Source organism: Archocentrus centrarchus, unplaced genomic scaffold (genome assembly GCF_007364275.1).
Source record: "Archocentrus centrarchus isolate MPI-CPG fArcCen1 unplaced genomic scaffold, fArcCen1 scaffold_26_ctg1, whole genome shotgun sequence".
Lineage (NCBI taxonomy): Eukaryota > Metazoa > Chordata > Actinopteri > Cichliformes > Cichlidae > Archocentrus > Archocentrus centrarchus.
In genome coordinates, this window is record NW_022060256.1 from 173588 (window position 1) to 193909 (window position 20322).

The 20322-nt window shown below is 41.6% G+C and overlaps 2 protein-coding genes across 6 annotated transcripts; one reads left to right on the forward strand and one right to left on the reverse strand.

Moving 5' to 3' along the window:
- Positions 1–7523: 7523 nt before the first annotated feature.
- On the reverse strand, positions 7524–11565 carry sdhaf1 (succinate dehydrogenase complex assembly factor 1). Of its 5 annotated transcripts, none has more exons than XM_030723664.1 (2): positions 11280–11565; positions 7524–8573 (listed from the first exon to the last, which is right to left on the reverse strand). In XM_030723664.1, exon 2 carries the CDS (start codon positions 8206–8208, stop codon positions 7960–7962), a length of 249 nt encoding a protein of 82 aa, XP_030579524.1. In that variant the 5' UTR covers positions 8209–8573; positions 11280–11565; the 3' UTR covers positions 7524–7959. The 5 variants fall into 5 exon arrangements, with proteins under 5 accessions (XP_030579524.1, XP_030579528.1, XP_030579526.1 ...); XM_030723668.1 differs by having other exon boundaries at positions 7524–8489; positions 11280–11397; XM_030723666.1 differs by having other exon boundaries at positions 11289–11395.
- An 81-nt stretch (positions 11566–11646) lies between these two features.
- Positions 11647–19990, forward strand: nudt18 (nudix (nucleoside diphosphate linked moiety X)-type motif 18). Its single transcript, XM_030723663.1, has 7 exons — positions 11647–11956; positions 12044–12216; positions 12312–12422; positions 15255–15357; positions 15537–15660; positions 17735–17859; positions 18789–19990. The coding sequence occupies exons 2-7, from the start codon at positions 12046–12048 to the stop codon at positions 19169–19171; spliced, it is 1017 nt and encodes a 338-aa protein (XP_030579523.1). The 5' UTR covers positions 11647–11956; positions 12044–12045; the 3' UTR covers positions 19172–19990.
- The last annotated feature ends 332 nt before the right edge of the window (positions 19991–20322 follow it).

Sequence of the window (20322 nt, forward strand, 5' to 3'; positions counted from 1 at the left end):
TGATCGGCGCCCCCTGCCGCACCTTGTAGGCGTCCACTTTGTCCTGGCCGGCGAGCCGGTTCAGCAGCTCTCTGCCCACTTGGACGCCCGTCACCGCCGCCAAGATCCCCCGGTCCTCCTCAGTTTGAGAGTTCAGCCATCGCAGCAGCGCCACCTGCAGGACACACAGGTACAAAGGACACATCATATACAGGCGAACCCTCCACAGAGATGTCACAGATATTCTTTAATAATACAAAAAATGTAAAAATGATGGAGATGTGTGCAGGTGAGCCTCAACAGCCAATCAACGCCAGGGAGGAAAGAGTCATTGACTCCAGGTTTACCTACGGGTGTCAAACAGACGCCGAACCTGTACCTGCTGGGTCACTCAGCAGCAAGCCCTGGCGATAGTTTACTCGTGGTGTCCGGAGTGTTTTAGATCAGATTAGAGTAGACCTACCTGCTGGATTAACTGCGCGGTGCTCATCTCTCCTGCGGAGCTCACTGACCCCGACATGATGGAAAAACGGGCCAAAAAACACCGAATAAACACAAAAGGAATAAACAAACCTCGATGTTAAGCTAAAATAAAAACTCAGAAGTTCCTCTGCGTTCAGAAAACTTAGCTGGACTCGATATTTCTCAGATTTGTCCAAAAACAACACTTTAGGGACTTTACGTGCCTGACTTCCTGTTTACATCCCTTCTTCTTCGTTGTTTTTGAAGCTGTTTGGCGGCTCCGTAGCGCCACCACAGGCTGCCACACACTTCAGAGGGCGCTTCAAACCTTTCACTCTGATTTTAGCTTGTACGTGTTTAGAGGAAGCTACTGTTTACTTTCCAGTTAAGACTTAAAAGGCTTCACTAAATTATGATTTCCCACCGTGCTGCCACGTGTTTGTGCAGAGCATCTATTAACTCCAGCATGTTAGTTTTGTAAACGGAGGGACTCCTTTATTTGACTTTTTGTCCACAGAAAGTTATGAGAACTAAAATCCCTGAATTTCTCGTTTCTTTTCCACTGAAAACAACCAAAAGCAGCAGTTTAAAAAACAAAAGAAAGAAAAAAACTTTGTAAACTTTGTAAAGTTTGAGCTAAAAGACAATGGCTCTTCATCTGCCCAGAATGCAGTGCACACACATGCTAGAAAAAAAAGGCATTTGTATATAAAAATGCATTAAACACAGGGTTTTTAAAGAATTAACAACATTTTATGTGTTTCTAACAGCATTTTGAATGAAAGCCCACAAATAGAAGTAGCTGGACTCATGTTAAAAACACAGAAACAGCAGCTGGTTTGGGTGTGTTATCATTTATTTTGGGGCTGCATGAATTATTATTGAATCAGATGATTTTGGGCTGCAGATAAATATGACAATTTCAAAAATAAAAATTTCATTAATATCATTATTGTCATTTACTTACTAAATTTAATATATTAAGTTTTGACAATCAAGTTTTGCATTCAGATATTCAGTTACTACACAAAATTATACATAATGCTGCCCCACCATCTTTGAGGAGATTTGTCCTGTTCTGAGCAGACGAACAGTTACCAGGTCCACCATAAGGGGAACTGTAGTGCACCTAAGCAAAGTACTGCTTTTGAGAAATCAGCTTTCTCCTTTAAAACAATTAAAGCTTCGAATATGCTTCATAAGAATTTGAAAAGTGTTCCAATTTCCATATCTTTTCTCATGATCTGAAAAAGTGGATGTTGAGTACTCAGTCTTGTGTGCATTAATTTGCATTGTGTTTTACGGAATTTTGTTTATAGCTGATTAATATTTTTGATATTTGTCTTGTTTATTTTTGTTATTAAGTTTCTTTGTATGTGGGTATGTGTATATATATGGGGGTAATATGAGTATTACTAGTGGACAAAGACAAATGAAAATAAATACATTTTCATACCAACGTGATTTTACAATGCACATTTTCAGATAGCTAGTTTTTCCCTTGCTCAGTAATAATATTTATTTGGTAAAATAAGGCTTTTGAAAATAGTGAAATAATTGCAAATTGCTTGTGTCTTCAAAAAATCTGTGTAAGTTGTTTTCCTTTTTAAATAAAATCTCTATAAACCGCGATCTGATCAGTTTTTCAAACAATATTATTTGACAGTGATTAGTTTATTAAGAAAACATGAAAAGCTTTTACTAACTTGGGATCATAACTTGATTATCTTCAAAAAACTGAAAAAATTACAGGGTGGACAGTGCGATGACAGGATGAACAAAAACGTGTTCACTACTGACATGAGTAGATATATTAAGAGCTTTCTCAACAAAGGTGAACATTACAAAACATAATTATGAACATTCATAAGCTTTTTTGCATCACAATTAAGTTATATAATAGGGTCTAATGTGGCAAAAGGAAGTGTATGACAAATTGCTTCTCTGGGAGTCACTTCCTAAGTTCTTCATTGAATCGTACACAAACTCTCTGCATTTTTGTCTTAAGTTGTGTGACTGTTTGCTTGTGTCCAGTTGCCATTTGACTAACACAATCTTGCAGAGGGCAGCACAGTGTGAATGGATGGATGGATGGAATCTTGTAGCAACAAGGATGTTACTTTAAAAAAAAAAATCAATTGTACTGATGCATTTTTCCCACAGCAAGTTAAGGCAGCAGGATACTCATCTCTCTTTTTTTTTCCATTCCCCCCCTTCACTGAGCTCAGGGACACTCTTCTTCTTTCCAGTGTTTCTGTCTTTATCTCTTCTTCTGTCTGGAGCAGCATCTTAGTGTTCCTAATATTGCCGTGCTGTCTCTGATCCACCTGGACTCATTGCTCTAAAAACACAATACAAAACTCACTAATGATTGACCCTTTTTAGCAGTATGAGCCTAATTTGAGAAAAAAAGTTCAAAGAACTCTTAAATTATCACCATCTCATCAAAATAGGTAAAAAAAAAAAAAAAATCCCAACTATACAATACAGAGTCCACCCTGTCATGAAGGGTTTGGTGACAGGGTGGACATTTTTGGATTAATTTAGTATCTAAGAAGTAGTGTTGTAGTACTCGAGATCGGTCTTGGACTCGAGACCGGTCTCGAGACCGGTTTTGATGGTCTCGGTCTTGTCATGGACTCGGACCTTGCGGACTCGGGATTTTATTTCAAGACCAGTCAAGACCACAGCTGTGGAAATATCACTAAATTGCCAGAATACTGTCCAATTTATTTGTTAACATCTTTGCTTTTATTGGATGCAAAACGTACTGATTCAAATCCCACAAAGATTGCGCTCCTCTGCCTCTCAAAGGAGCGCACCTCACAGACTCCGCCCCGGCTAGGTCGCTGCTATTATCGCTGCTTACGCCTGTATCATTTCACCGCAGTTTGCAATCTACCACAGAGCACGGACAGTTTCATTCACAATGTGTATGTTTGATCTCACTATGGTCACGCGTGTGCTGCATAAATCGAAATAACTGCATGAACACGAAGAGAAGTAAGAGGGAAAATGAAGATCAAAGGAAAATTTCAGGCTTCCGATTCAACAAAAAAATCCCAGCATGAAAGGTAAATACCAACCTTCATGTATTTTGATACACAAACTAAAAATTTAATGCAAGTTTTAGGGCTGCAACGATTCTTGGAATAACGCAATTCGATTATTAAAAATCCTCGACACAAATTTGTTGCTTTGATGTTTGGTTTCAGCTCTGCAGCTCAGGTGTCTCTGTGTAAGCGGAGCATTTCCAAAAAAACAAAAACGAGCCTTTAACACGAGTGGATCGCTGAGATGTTTTTTCACGCCCCCACTTCTCTGTGCTGTGAGTGCGCATGTTTGAATGTGCGCACGTGTTGTGCAGAGGATGTCAGCTGTTATTTTTTTCTTTACGTCAGCTGTAGCCACCAGAACAGATCTATAACCACAGTGTACTGGGGAAAGGGGGGCTGCCATTAGCACTAGCAATCGTTCGGTGCCCCCTCCACCCCCTTCAGTACAGAGGGGCTCCGTCAAAATGTTTTTATCAACCACCTGATCAGCAACATGAAGAACAGAGAACTTTGTAGCTGCTCCATCCACCCTGTTTGTTTCACCCAGAGAAACATCTGCAGTACGGAAGTTAAAATATGCTGATGAGTTGTTAAAATGAAAAATTATTTCTTATCCAATTACTTGATTAATTGACGGAGTAATCAATTAAATACTTGATTACTAAAATAATTGATAGTTGCAGCCCTACTTGTATTCAGAAAGCCATAGTCAAACATTAATTTTCAGCACCAGTAGAGCTATGAGAGGCCTTCAAGAATAAAATACTACAGTTCCCAGCAAGATGATGTCACTTCCTATTGTTGCATTAAAAACGTGATAGTTTATGCTCACAATATGGTGGCTGATATTCAAATGTAGGAAATGCTATTAGCAGCCGAGGAATCTGGATTATGTTTTTGTTGTGTATTTTTTTATGTGATTTCTGCAAACACAGTGGAAGGAAACGGCACTCTGGGACACATTAAATGCGTGATGTATAAATGTACCTTTTCTGGATTATATGTAAAAATGATCGTTCTATCAATCTAATAAGGCCTGATTTAGAGTTCTGCATTGATCCTTTGTGTATAACTGAAAATCCTCTCTGAAGCAAACCTGACATGCACCTCGAGAAATGTAACTACACGTCCAAAAAAACTGATTACTGCTTTCTGGTTATGTCTTAGGCCCCATCACTCAATTAACAAGTGGGAGCGGCATTTGGTGGTTAGTATTAGCTTACTAATTAGCATTAGCATTAGTGCTGGGGTGAGAAATATTTCTTGCTAGAACCCGGAAGTTACCCTGGCCACCACCAATGGTAACAGCAGAGAAGTAAGTAAGTTGTTTCTCCGCCATCAGTACATTGAGCTAGTGGTGGGCAGATTGATCCTGATATCGATAATATGGATGCCAACGTTGTATTGGTATTGATCAATATCAGTGTGATGAGATCGATACTTTGGCTTCAGTTTCTCTCCTGTATGCAGTGCTGCGGTTTCATCAAAGATGCGAGCTGACTGTCTAAGTGTCGCTCCTGTCACAGCACAGAGCACTTTGCTCCTCCCCTCCCCACAGTGTTTTGTTATACTGTCATGTGATGCATAACATATTTTATTTGGGAAAAAAAAGGATTTTGCTATGAAACATTTAAATCAAATTTAAATGTAAATTTGTAGAAAATTAGTGAATGAAGGAACATTTTTTATAAAATTTTTTTATTATACTTTCTGAAAAATCTACCTGGAAAAAAGTTTGCATTTGTTCTTGAGTGATGATTTGTACACTTAATTTATGAAAAAAAATTCCAGACATCAATGTATGGGGAAAATTGTTTTATTCTATTGTTTCAGAACAATAACTTTTATTTTGATAAAGTATTTTCTACTTACATATAAACTTTGCCCAATTCTATCCTGGGTTTTAACTAATTAATGATCCAAAGGAAAAAAATCTCAAACCAGTTAAACTTCATGGAAATTCTTCATAATTATTAAAAAGTATTGGTATCAGTATCGGTGATAATGGCCCTGTGGCATAGGATCGATACCAAATTATGAAGTGTTGCACACAACTACATTGAGCAGCATACACCAGGAGTGATTGACAGTGCTAAGACCCTCCTCCTGGCTCTGACTGGTTGTTTTTGACTGGGAGCGGTTCAGGGAGGAGGTGGAGGAGCTCCATTTTTTCGCAGATTATCGGTCTCATACTGTCTGACATGGTGACAGTTTTAACAAATATGTAAAAACCAGATTTTTATAAAAGTTACATCCTGCAGCTTTAATCTGTATAAGATTAAAGGCTTTAGTTCTTACTGTCGATGAGTGTTTGCCATTTTTTCAGTTTTACACATTTAGCTATGTGGTTTTGAAAAAGCACCCATTTTTACAAAGGTTGTTGGTTTAAAAACAACACAACTTTATGCATAGTTTATGAAAGGCAGAGAATAGTTAAGACTATTGTGATGAACTATGAATAATTGTTTTACATTCTGTGATAAATGATCTTTATTTAATGCCCAGGAGTATTAAATAAAGATGGTTATATTTATTTGAGCTGTGAGTTTTTAATATCAGGGTAATTTTATGGGAATGCGGATCTTTCAGATGAATTTGAGAAGTGATTTTGATCATTTTTCACATTTTATTGTGTCATGTAGTGTCAGGCACTGGTCTTGGTCTTGTCTCGGTCTCGCCCCCCCTCGGTCTTGGTCTCGACTGGTCTCGGACCCTAAAAGTCTTGGTCTTGTCTCAGTCTCGATACCCTCTGGTCTTGGTCTTGTCTCGGTCTCGGGTTAGGTGGTCTTGACTACAACACTACTAAGAAGCACACGGTGGACCATCAGCTACCAAAGTTACTGGTTATTGAAGGAGACCACATGATGTTTTCAAAATATATTTAAACTTTCTGAAAACTTTTTCTATTAATCAGCTATTCCTCCGACAGAGTGGACATGTTAAGGTTGACCACATCTAACTACCAACATAATTACATAAAAATTAGGAAATATAAGTGTAGCTGCTCACTGTAGCTGCCACAGTTGTTTCAACCTCCATTGAAGAAAGACAGATTCAGAGTGCTGATGTTACTGATTTCATTAGTTGGTCTCTTAAAGGGGCAGTTACTCCATGATGACAGGGTGGACAGTAGTTTTAGGGATGTGCACAAAACATTAAATAAAATAATAAAAATAGAGACAAAAAAATCAAAATCGTTTGTTTTACCCAAGAATTTGGTAAGAGTAATAAGAACATTTAAAAAGTATTTTCATTTTGTGCCATTTAATACCTTAATACACTGCTTGAAAGGAGTAGACCAGCGTGTGGGACGTAGCAAAAACAGATACATCCAACCAAAGAAAATGGTATAAAATTAGTGAAATTCATTTTAAGAAACTTTTTCTTGTACTGATGTGTGTGTCAGTGTATCCGCATTTGTAATAATACCTAAATTTTTCATTATTTTGAAACATGGTAACAATAATTTATTGATTCTGATGAGGACACCAAAAGGTACTTTATACTGATATTAATAAGGTCAACAATGAAAACTTTATTTATGATTTTGGCACTTGCAATCCTCCATAGATACATTTACTCAAGTACAGTAATCCCTCGCTACTTCGCTTTTTGCGGACTCGCTGTTTAGCGGGTTTTCAATCAATATTAGTGTAAAATATTTAATGCGGTATTTTCGCTGTTTCTTGCGGTACTCGTTCTTCACATGCGTAGTACGTGTTGTACAGTAATGTCTATATTTGGTGTATAAGTGTGTGGGGAGGGTTTATAAAAAACTTAAAATAGTGTATAACTACTAAAATAATGTATAAGTATTAAAATAAATATAGCGTCCCTACTTTGCGGTGGTCCTGGAATGTAACACCTGCAATAAGTGAGGGATTACTGTACTTTAGTACAGTTTTTTTTTTTTTTTTTTTTTTTAGCATTCAATGTTTTACAGCCCTAAACATGTTTAACAGTTTTATTTACTTTACTACAGATTTACTCAGAGTTTTTTGTGGAAACATCTGTTTGTGAAATGTGAAGCCAACAGCCCAGCAGGAAATGCATTGAATGAGGAGGTCAGAGTTCACCTTCATCACAGGCATGTTTTTATTATTAGATACATCAGGTGAAGTTCATTTTGCTTCTCTGGAGCTTGAAAAAAAGGCGATTGGACTTCTTTAAGTTTCTTGAAGAGAACTGAAGAAGCCTTTCAGATGAGAGGTGAAACATCTTCAAGAAATTTAAAGAAGTCCTGTCGCCTTTTTTTTCAAGCTCCACAGACTACTATGACCCAGATGAGTGAGAACCTACACAGACGTATTCATTTTGCTTCATTTGCTTCACTGCAGCTCGTGTGGCTCCTGAAGCACCCACAGCAGCCTTCAGAGCTCGAGTCCTGAACACGGTGGCAGCAGCATGGCGGCACACGTGTCTTTCAGAGGTATTTCCGGCGTAGTTTGGGGGTCACGTGGTTTCAGCTGTGCTCTTTGGGTTTGGAGAAGGAGCCCAGCTGTTTGGTGTTGACGTCCCTCAGCTGCTCCAGCTGCCGCTGGCCCCGTCGGTACAGATATTCGATGTGCATTACATCCGTCTTCTTGATGCGTGAGTTCTCTCTGAACTCGTCGCGGATTCGGGGGACGAAGCCTGGTTTGTCTCGACCAGCTCGCAGGAACTGCCGGTACAGAGCGAGGACCTGCTTCTGCAGCTTACTGTGCCGTGACATCGGACCAAATCAGCAGAGAGGAGTCGGATCAGAGAGCAGTTCAGCGGGATGCTACGCGCACATGACGCTCCCACACCGACGGATCTCCACTTCACTTCCTCTGACTCCTTTCCACAAGCAGCAAAAGGAACTTCCTCAAGTTCCTTTTTTATCGTCTTTGAGCAACACGGGCGGTTACCCCTGAATGAGTCCTGAATGAGGGCAAAGCTGGAGAACAGAGAGGACTTTGAACACACTCAGCTTCACCTGATTCTTCTCATTCCAGGTCTTTGAGAGGATGTCTGAATGCAGCAGGAGCACAAAGGAGGGACACAGGTGATGTGACAACCAAACAACAGTCAGGTAGCTTCATCATCTCATGGTTGCTGTTTGAGACATTAAAGACAAACCAATAAAACACAACAGATGCTGTTAAATGTTCCATATTTTCTGTTTGAGCAGCTTTGTGTGATTCAAAGTTCAAAATAATCCTTCTTTAACTGGGCCTTTGTGCAGCCTCTCAGTTCATCCTCTGTCTGAAACTAGCTTTCTTTTGATTGGCTGCTTGCCATAAATAGGTAGGTGGAGCTTATTACTTCTACATGACATCATGAAGGTCCGCGAGTAGAAAAAAACGGTTTGAACCTGGGTGTTTAGAGCATTCTGAAGTGCAAGCTTTGGATTACTTGCCAAAATTTTGGCCTAAGACACTGACTTCCTCTGATGTTTCAGGCTTCCTCTGCACTGAAGTTCATGCTTTTTTTTTTCACATGCATTTGCTCACTTGTATTTGTTTGTGTGTCATTACTCTATGGAACCACCAGCAATGGTACTGCTGCACATCTTAAATAAAACCAAATAAATGAAAATACTTGTGCTTCCACTGACCTCATTATTAGAACCTTTGGCCATGTTTAACATGAGCATCCAGCACTGGAGCAGGAGCTATCTGACAGGAAGCTTTAAAACTGCAGTACTTTTCATATAATAAGACTCATTCATGTCTATTTCAGCTGTCACACAAAAAACATCCTCATGCATTTTTAAACAGCTTACACAGCCTTCAAATCGATCACTGAAACTTTAACATAGCCAAAAGTCTATAACAGGGATCCTCAACTCCAGGCCTGCAGCTTTTAGATGTGTCCCTGATCCAACACACCTGAATCAAATGGCTGAATTACCTCCTCAGTATGCAGTCAAGTTCTCCAGAGTCCTGCTAATGATTTCTATATTTGACTCAGGTGTGTTGAAGCAGAGACACATCTAAAAGGTGCAGGACACCGGACCTCGAGGCCTGGAGTTGAGGATTCCTGCTCTATAATGATGTCTGTTTACAATAAAACCCTCTCCTCCTCCTTTTGGCTGCTCCTTTTATGGGTGACCACAGGGGATCATCGCCCTTCATCTCACCCTATCTCAGCATCCTCCTCTGTCTTACCAACCCTCTGTACATCTCTCTTGCTGCCGCCTAGCATGCCTTCCCACTCTCCTCTTCTTTTGCCTTCGACCAGCAGCAGCACCGGAGTCGGTTGTTGATAACCCGGCCCCGACCGAGCCAGTATGGAAATCTCATTCTTGATGGTCCCATTAATTTGGCAAAGATTTTACGCCGGATGCCCTTCCTGATGTAACCCTCCCGATTTATCCAAGCTTGGGGCCATCACTAGGACCATATGTGCTCGTGGCCCCCTCATGGAAGGGCTGTCTGCAATAAATTTATCCTTCTATTTGCTTCTATATGAACTTACTTTTATTCAGAATATATTTACTACAGTTCTGATGAAGGAAAAAGGTTGTGGATCAATTATTGCAGTTTGATCTTTAATGAAGGCACAGATCTAATAACTGAGGCCCCGTTTACACGGGAGTGTTTTCAGTGGAAACGCTGTCATTTTGCCGTTTTTGTTTTCTAAAAGGAGCGCGTTCACATGGAAACAATCTCTGTTTACGTGGAAACGCAACACGCTGAAAACGCTGCAGTTCCCATTGTCAGGCCACAAATTCCGGTGTGGCCATAGGAGCCGCAGCCATAGGAGCCGCAACCATAGGGCGCATGTGTGAGTTCCTCGTTTTCAAAAAGTAGTGTTTTCACCCTTTAACACAGAACTGGAGACGGGGATGTTCCGAAAACGCGCCACTCTGGAGCCCGTTTTCAAAAAGTATCGTTTTCACTCCATTCTTGTGTAAATGGGAGGCCAAAACGCATCAAAACGTAGCCGTTTTCATCTGAAAACATTCTCGTGTAAATGGGCCCTCAAACACAGTTCTCATCCACAGTCTTTGTCCTGTCTCTCTCCCCTCACCCCTAACTGGTCGCAGCAGATGACTGCCCCTGGTTCTGCTGGAGGTTTCTTCCTGTTAAAAGGGTCGTTGCCCATAGGGGGTCGTTTTGACTGTTGGGTTTTCTCTATATTACTCTAGAGTCTTTACCTTAGTGCCTTGAGATTACTGTTTGTTGTGATTTGTCGCTATATAAATAAAACTGCTGCCTATAAAACTATAGTTTTATTCTGTGCTGCACTGTGAATGTGTACATGAGTCCATGCAAGACTTCTAACTACTCCTGTACAGGTGGATACAAACATGACTGTACAGGTGTGAACCTGCAGCCTCCCTGCAGATGAAGGGGAGCAGTGACATAAACCCAGGTAACGTGCTAGGATTTTTATTATAGTAAAGATTTTTTTTATTGACCCTTTCCCTCACTCATCATCTCACCTCCTTTACGTTACTTTCTCATCCCTGATTGGCTCCTGAGTTTCTTTGTTGCTAATTGAACTCACCTGGCACACATTATATAAGGACTGCACTTCTATCTCTTCCTAACTGTGAGTTAAAGTAAAATAAACCAAGAACCAGTACTGATGCTTTCTGACCGGATGTCCGTCCTTTGAACTTCCTAATTAACAGTTACTACAGTAATACAAACAGTAGTATTTCTACTATTATTATAGTACTACATACAGTAGTGCTAGCAGTTGTAGCTTATGAAAGTAACTCTCAGTCAGCGTCCAAAGAGCTGAATGCTTAATCAGTGAAACAGATCGGTTTAACCTTCCTGTTTACCTGATCTGCTCGGACCGTCTCACCTTGCTTACGTTTTGCTGCTTTCCTTTTAAACGTCACAGAAACGTCCCGGTTCTCCCTGAGCTCCTGTGAGCAGCTTCTGTGACCTTACGGTGTTATAACGCCAGTCTGAGCCACAGCGCCCAGAAAACTACAAAACACGTGACTTCCGGGGAAAGATTTCCCAATAAAACACAGAGAAATACAAAGTAAAGACTACACCATTTTAAGAACGATATTGCTAATTATTTAGAGTCCGGTAAAATTATGCTGTATTTTGTATTAGTCGGGATCCTCCAAAGTGCGTGCGGTCCATTCTTGAGAGGGTAACAAGTTCTTACTGCGGCGGCGCGGAATAGGAAGCGTAGTTGCACTTCCGGTGATATTTTCTGGAGTCAAATGTCAAAACAGAGGACCTGGATCGGAGGCTGACGGAGCTGCTGAAGCGGGCAACCTCGTGCTTTTATTCACAATAACCGTTTCCGGTCCAAAGGTTCCTGACGTCAGCGTCAGCGCAGTGATTTATGACGCTGGTGCCTGGGAGGAAAGTAACGAGGTACTTTTACTCAGGGACAGATTGCAGGTCCAGCTTCAGACCCAACAGTAAACGAGGAACATCTCACAGGTTCTTCCAACCTGGACCACAGGAGAGCAGGCCCAGGTCAGAGACACCACACTGAGCCCACAGCTGAGACCCCAGGTGAGGCACCACAGCATCAGGCTCATCAAACCTGGATAGTCTGTGAGATACTTTTAAATTTGGGTCTTTATGCTTTTTCTCATGCAGACATGGAAATGACGGCTGAGAAGCAGCAGCTGGTGAATGAAGAGGTGGAGAGGCTGCTGAGTGGCCAGGGGTCAGAGGTCGCTGGGTGTGATGTGGGCCTGGAGCAGAGCAAACCTGCGACTCTGAGGAAGAACGTCACATACATAGTCTGCGCTGTCATCTTCAACGAAAAGGTGAGCAGTAACAGCGGAGATCAGCAGGGGCATCTCGTCAATGATTAATTAATGAATTAATGAGTCACTGGTTGGGTTCCAAATTGCTCCTTCAGAAAGAGGTACTGATGGTGCAGGAGGCCAAACCGGACTGTTACAAACAGTGGTACCTTCCTGCAGGGAGGGTGGAGGTGGGGGAGAGCTTGGAGGAGGCGATGAAGAGGGAGGTGAGTGAACCAAGGAACAACATTTCCTCTGACAGCCAGCAGAGACAGCAGCAGTGAGTCAGTGTCAGACTCTCATGTTAAAACTTAACAGCAGAAGTAAACATGTTTATAGCCTGATACAGAAACTGCTTTGGTCTCTGTAGCTAATTTCCCCTTCATAACAGCTGTAAAAGGGGGTAGTGTTTATAAAACTCACATGTTTAAAGTTTGCATTATAAGGGGCGTGGCCTCTCTGACTGATGGGCAGATGGTGACACAGGCGGCTGTAGCTGCTAGTTGTCTGCTAGGCTTCGCCTGAGCTAACTGGTGTCCCTGAACTGGACCTCTGAACCGTGGTTGTGCTGTTGGAGCCTTTTGGAGCATTTTTAATACAATTATCTGACCAATAATATGGCTGCTGTGCACTTCATTGGACTATGTCTGTGTAGGTTCTCAGTCATCCAGGACATAGTAGTCTCTGGAGCTTGAAAAAGGCGACTGGACTTCTTTTTGTTTCTTGAAGACATTTCACCTCCCATCCAAAAGGCTTCTTCAGTTCTCAAACCAAATGATGGAGAGACCCAGGTATTTAAACCCTAGCTCCCTTCCCAGACGTCTCAACCCCGATTCACACCTTTGTTCCAGTGACCTCAATAGGTCACATGAAACAATGGAGCGAAGTCCCATATTGGTTTCATCTGAAACCAGTGATTGAATCTGTTGAATTTTATGGTTGAAAGTAGTAGGAGATGTTAAAGTTGCAAGTTTGAGGGAGCTTTGTAAAACGTTCCAGTCATTTGCTGCTGCAAAGCGAAAGGAGTTGCAGTCAAAAACAGTAGAGGTATTGAGAATGGTGAGCTTGATGCATTCACTTGACCTTGTGCGATATTTATTGTAATGACCCACGCCTCCTTTCACACCTTGGTGCATGTGATTATGCACTTGAACAATAGAGGGTTGTACCCACCTCCAAGGGACTAAGCCCACTGGGGTTTAAATACCTGGGTCTCTCCACCATTTGGTTTGACATAGTGGTGTGTGTGATACTGCAAGATTTGGTATTGATCTGATACCAAGTAAATCCAGGGCCAGTATTGCCGATACTGATACTGATACTTTTTAATAATTATGAAGAATTTTCATGAAGTTTAAGTGTTTTGTGATTTTTTTTTTCCCCTTTGGATCATTAATTAGTTAAAAACCAGGATAGAATTGGGCAAAGTTTATAGGTAAATAGAAAATACTTTATCAAAATAGAAATTTTTGTTCTGAAACAATAGAACAGTACCAAAACAATTTTCCCCATACACTGTGATGTCTGGATTTTTTTTTCTTAAATAAAGGGTACAAAATGATCACTCAAGCAGAAATTAAAACATTTTTTTTCAGGAAGAGTGTTCAGAAAGTACAATACAAAAATGTAATAAAAATATCCTTTCAGTCACTAATTTTTTGATTTTTTTTTTTTTTTTCTTAAATAACAAGCTGTAAAACATTTATGCTTCCGACCCCGCCCCCTACTTCCAGCCCACGATTTGATGTCAAAAATACGAGACAATTTTGCCTTTTAAGTTACTTTTTTGACATTTCCCTAACTCCTCTTAATTGGAGGGGAAAGCAAAATGTCAAAAAAGTAACTTAAAGATATTTATTGATATTTGGATCGATCCGCCCACCACTAGTTTGACGACTGAAGAAGCCTTTCGGATGAGAGGTGAAACCAAAAGAAGTCCAGTCACGTTTTTTCAAGCTCCAGAGACTTCATTGGACTAACTGACCATCCAAAAAGGTGAAGCTCCAGCTTTTTCTAAGTGAAATTCTGGGATTTCATTTGGATCTTAGTGATTAGCAGGTGTGTGTGAGATGTCATACAGTCTGTGGATGCAGCTTTTTAGTTGGCTAACCAGTCCAGTTAGCATTAGTTAACAATGTATCACCATGCCCTCTTGTCCAAATAAGGTCGCTTGAGGTTGCAAAAAAACCCAAAATGGTGGTACCCAAAAAACGGGATTGTCTAGTTTTAGATTTCACTGGACAAGCACTGCCTGCCTTGCTTGACCTGATGGAATGACACTGCTTTACAGGCATCAGGCAGGTATTAGAGGCTTGGCCTCTCTGAATGACAGGTGGCGGCACAGGCCTCTGTAGCTGAAAAATGAAAGGCTGCAGGCACTTTTGGTGCAGTACGTAAAACATGACTTCTACAGCCAGAGTTTCCAGGTTATCTCTGATTTTCATTGCAGTCGATAGCTCTTCCTCTGGTTTTCCAGATAAATGAACATGACTGGAGAAAATTCACTCTTCCCTACATCGAACAGCAGCTTCAAAAGCCATGTCAGATGTGTTTGTTTCAGTATTAAATTCAGTGCCACATTTTCCCTCTTATCTGTGGATCACAGGAGCAACAGCCTGAGGTGGCCTGCACAGAGCTCCCTGCTCTCAGCTGCAGACTCGGCTCTTTCAGGGGGATGTAACGGTGCAGTTAGCAGTAACTCACTCTGTGAGTGAATCTTTGCCTTGCTGCAAACAGCAGTTCTCTTTTACATTATTTACAGCAGCAGTCTTGTTTTTTTGTTAGCTTTTTATATTTTTCATATCGCTCCATGACCTGCTTCTCCGAGTGAAGAAGGTGATTATTGGTTGGTCCATTTTGTGCAGAAGAAGAGTCAAGCGATGCATCAAACACACACTTTTATGTGAGCATGCTCAGATTAAAACCTTTACAAAAACACTGATGAGCACAGGTGGGATATCTGTTGTCTCTGGTCTGGGTGTTAGCTTTTGTTGAACCAGCTCATGCAGAGAAAGCCTGGACTTGTCTTCCATCAGCTGAAGCTCTTTTTTTGTCTGCAGGTGAAGGAGGAGGCGGGATTTGAAAGTGAGCCAATCACCTTGCTGCTAGTCCAGGAGCAGGGACCTCAGTGGATCCGCTTCATCTTCCTGGCCAAGGTCACAGGTCAGAGGTCACACACTTTATTACCTAGATGTTACAGGGTAACCTACTGTATTTGACTCAGAGCACCATCAGTGCATCATTAGCTTCCTCTGCTTTGAGGCTTCTGGACGGGTCCAGGGAAGACTCAGGTGTGCCACATGAAGAGCAGCAGATTTTCATGATGTTCTCTCTTATTTCAGGAGGGATTTTAAAGAGTCTGTCAGCAGCAGATCAGGAGTCTCTTCAGGCCTCTTGGTGGGACAGACAGTCAGCGCTCCAACTGAGAGGGCGAGACATCCTCCGCCTTATCGACTCTGGACTCAAGTGTGTAAATTCAGCTAAACACTGCCCAGATGACTTTCTGATGAGTTTAATTGTTATTTATTCGGCACAGTCATTTTAAATTCAAGCCAGTTTTATTTATGAAGAACCAGGTCACAACAGCAGTCATTTGCTTTACTGATTTTAAAAATAGAGAGGGTGTCTGTCTCCTGAATCCAACTGGGAGCTGGTCCCACAGAAGAGGGGCCTGAAAGCTGAAGGCTCTGCCTCCCATTCTACTCTTAAGTATCCGAGGAACCACAAGTAAGCCAGCAGTCTGAGAGCAAACATATTTGTTTAATATGTGCATTGAATGACATATCCTGGTCAAAAATGACTCCAAGATTTCTCACAGTGTTACTGGAGGCCAAGGTAATAGCATCCAGAGTAAGTATCTGGTTTGACACCATGTTTTTAAGATTTGTGGGGCCGAGTACAAGAGCTTCAGTTTGATCTGAATTTAGAAGCAGGAAATTAGAGAATTAGAAAGCTGGGTATCATCTGCATAACAATGAAAACTTATGTAATGGTTTCTAATAATACTGGAAGCATGTATAGTGTAAATAGAATTGGTCCTATCACAGAACCTTATGGAACTCTCTTAGTGTGTGAAGAAGACTTCCCATTTATGTGAATGGTTCACTCTGTATTATTTAGGTTTACTTAAACGAATCATAATTTTGTTTCATAATTATCCACCTGTGGACTCAGTTGTGTTATAAATTGCATAATTTCTTGAGTGTGTCATGTTATTAACACAGGGCAAAGATTGCTTTTTATCATCATCAGTAGGGCACTAAATATTTTATTTAATGATCTTATGATCACTTTGTAAAAATCCATCCATCCATCCATCCATCCATCCATGCATCCATCCATCCATCCATCCATCCATCCATCCATCCATCCATCCATTCTCTTCCACTTATCCGGGGCCGGGTCGCGGGGGCAGGAGCCTAAGCAGAGAAGCCCAGGCTTCCCTCTCCCCAGCCACCTCCTCCAGCTCATCCGGAGGGACCCCAAGGCGTTCCCAGGCCAGCTGAGAGATATAATCTCCCCAGCGTGTCCTGGGTCTACCACGGAGCCTCCTCCCGGTGGGACATGCCCGGAACACCTCAGCCAAGAGGCGGCCAGGAGGCATCCTAATCAGATGCCCGAGCCACCTCAACTGGCTCCTTCTGATGTGGAGGAGCAGCGGCTCTACTCTGAGCCCCTCCTAGATGGCCGCACTCCTCATCTTATCTCTAAGGGAGAGGCCAGCCACCCTTCGAAGGAAACTCATTTCTGCCGCTTGTATTCGCGATCTTATTCTTTCGGTCACTACCCAAAGCTCGTGACCATAGGTGAGGGTAGGAACGTAAATCGACCGGTAAATCGAGAGCTTCGCTTTTACGCTAAGCTCCCTCTTCACCACAACAGACCGGTGCAGCGTCCGCATCACTGCAGAAGCAGCCCCGATCCATCTGTTGATCTCCCGCTCCCTTCTCCCATCACTCGTGAACAAGACCCTGGGATACTTGAACTCCTCCACTTGGGGCAGGAGTCCAACACCCACAGGAAAAAAATCCAACTTATTACTGACTATACGGACCATGCTCTCACTGTGGTTGTACAGAGACTGAATGGCCCGCAACAACGGGCCAGACTCCCCATACTCCCGCAGGACCTCCCACAGGATACCAGAGGCATGTCAACCAAGACAGCCCTACAACATCCAGAGCCTTCAGGAACTCAGGGGGAATCTCGTCCACCCCAGGGGCCCTGCCACCAAGGAGTTGTTTAACTGTCTCAGTGACCTCACCCCCAGTGATGGGCAAGTATCTCCCTTGCCCCAGACTCTGCTTCCACTACAGAAGGCATGTCAGGCATGTCAGTGGGATTCATGAGGTCCTCGAAGTATTCCTTCCACCGTCTGACTATAGCCTCAGTTGAACTTTGTAAAAATGTAAAAATGTTTTCACTGTCACAGAATGAAAGCAAATATTCACATTAACAGAACTGAAATCATTCTGATTATCTTTTGTTTAATCAGTTTGTGTCAATGTGCTAACTCCTGACTCTGCTGCTCTGCCTTCAGGTACTTTCAGAGTCCCTGCCATCCCATCACACTGCCCTTAGACCTGAGCTGCCGTCACGTGGTGCAGAGACTCGTACTGGTCTTCATCGGCGCTGAGGAGCACATCTGGATTCTGCTCATCAGAGGTACCAAACTGTTCTCCCTCATCATCACTTAAACACGGCTTCACAAACTCCAGTTTGGCTTATTTACTGGAAACACAGCTCAGTTTCAGTATTTTAAGTGTCACATCTTCAAATTAAACTTTAAGACCATTTACACAACTTGGAATCTGAACATCTTCCCCTTACACATCTGAGAGTCGCATCCATTTTATTTTTAAAGTCAGAGGAAAGAATCTGACTCAGCCACCTGTGGGCGTCGAGCACCACACCAGCAGGTCTAAAAGCTTTTTAATTTTGTCAAAATCCTTAAAGTGACACCTAAGGGACATGCCATGAGATTCAAACATTATTCTAAGTGATTTCAGATTAACAGCTGCTCTTTGAAGGAGAATTTTTAACATGTTGTTTATAAAAGAAAACAGCAGTTTTATTGTAGAAATGAGACTAAAACTTCAAGCAGCTCACTTTCTAGCCTTTATAGCCTCTAACACTTGGATGGGCTGTACACTGCTTATACTGAACCACTGTTCTCTCCATCCACACTGACACTCTTCCCTCTGTTCTGCTCATTTAAATTTTATTACTGCTATGGACTCAGTGATGGATGCATCAGGCTTCAGCACAGAGTCTGTGTCATAACAACAGCCACATACTTGCAAATATATCCATTTCACACCTGTGGGTTATCTCTGTACAGGAGGATAATTCAGTGCTTTTTGCTCTGCACTTTTTGCAGTGATTTTCAAAAATCCAAACAAATAATGCAAAAACTGAAAAAATCAACATGTCAATAAATACAGAAGGAAAATAAAACAATAAGATGAATTTATTGAATTCTCTAAATTAAATATTGACTACATGCATTTTGTTATTGTGGCAGTTCTGGTCTTTCATATTCCATAACTTCCTGTCTCAGTGTCCATGATTTAACAGCACTCTCTGCCCCACAGCCCCAGTGCCACACCTCCCCACGGCGGCAGCGGTAAAGACCCATGCAGTGACCTGGGGGGCCAACATGGTGGTGCAAGAAGCCATGCCGTCGTCGTACTACGACCATGATGTTAACACCCTGGGCGTGTTTAGCCTTCAGCACAACGGCCAGCAGCACGGCAAGACTGATGGTGTGTGCTTCAATACGCTGGTGGCGCTGACGCCCGACCATGTCCAACACGACGAGGACGGAAACAAGGTGGAGTGGACGCCAACAGGGCAGCCTCCGCGCATAGAAAACCCTCGCTACGTATGGTACGAAGTCCAGAAACAAAGTCTGAGAGAGAAACTGCTGGAGAAAACCAAAAACTCATCCCTGGTACCAATCGACAGCCTGTACTGACCGTAGGATGCCCGACACCATGGGGACGGCACCTCTGGGCCTTAACTGGACTCTTATTGTGAAATGAACAAGAACTTTTAGGTTTTCTTTTGAAATAACAATCTATACGAGTAAATGGAGCAATAAAACAAAAACTACTGTCAGGGAATCACTCGCTGGGAGGGGGACCTCAGAGCCATACTGTTCAGGGAAATTACTGAAAAGAGGGGTTTTGTATGGAGGACCTCCACCCTGAAGCTTCTGAGTTATTTTCTCTTACTTTGAGTCATTTGTTGTGAAGTTCTGTCTTCAGCTGATCAAGGAAGCGTCCGCCCTATGAAGCTTATTTTCACTGTAGAGCTGGATAGCTTCTTCTATAATAATATATCATAGCTTATGAGTATATTTATATTATTAATCTAAATATGCAGAATATTTAGTAACCAAAACTGTGTCATTCAGGTTCCTGAGTAAATACTGTGCCTGCCCTCAGAGCCCCCCCCTGCATGCTGCCCTGCTACAGAGAGAAATATAGAAATTTAAAGGTAATTATTGTAAATTCACATGTTTAAAGAAATATTTAAAGAAAGATTCAAAGCTTCCAAAATGAACAGAAAGTGTATAAAAGAATGAAGGGGAACAGTCACTAAAACTTTATGTCCTGAATGTGTGTTGAACAAAAATTGTGCCCCTTATTGGTGAAAATTTGTTAAATTCTGCAGAGGGTAATTACTAAAATGACCTTTAAGGCTTTATTACACCACTGTAGAAAAACTGGAGGGATGCAATCAAAGTTTAATTTATTGTCAGTACAGTAAAAAAAAAAAAAAAAAAAAAAAAGCCAGAATGCAGAATTAATGCAACATACACAGACTGTGTTTTATTTTTTAGTTCCATTTCCTGTCAAATAAAAAATGTTATTTATATGACACATTCCTCCAAACTGCAAGCCACATCTAACAGGTACCAGGTGGTTCTTAGTGTATCAGATGTTGAGTAATATTTAAAAATTACTGTTTGTGTGAAGCTGCTAGCAGGAAGTTTAAAGGTGAAATAATTTGTTGTTTTGCTTGAAAATGATTCAAAATGTAATTTAAAATGGTTAAAAGTTGATTTTATGTAAGTTTACTGTCCCAGTAATTTAATCCAGCTCAGCTGTTTTCTGGGTGTTT

Bases quoted from the DNA above. Each gene is read 5' to 3' on its own strand.
- sdhaf1 (XM_030723664.1), bottom strand. From the start codon at position 8,208: ATGTCACGGCACAGTAAGCTGCAGAAGCAGGTCCTCGCTCTGTACCGG.
- nudt18 (XM_030723663.1), top strand. From the start codon at position 12,046: ATGGAAATGACGGCTGAGAAGCAGCAGCTGGTGAATGAAGAGGTGGAG. The intron at 12,423-15,254 runs GTGAGTGAACCA...TTTTGTCTGCAG, and splicing joins AGGAGGCGATGAAGAGGGAG to GTGAAGGAGGAGGCGGGATT. The intron at 15,661-17,734 runs GTGTGTAAATTC...CTCTGCCTTCAG, and splicing joins CTTATCGACTCTGGACTCAA to GTACTTTCAGAGTCCCTGCC.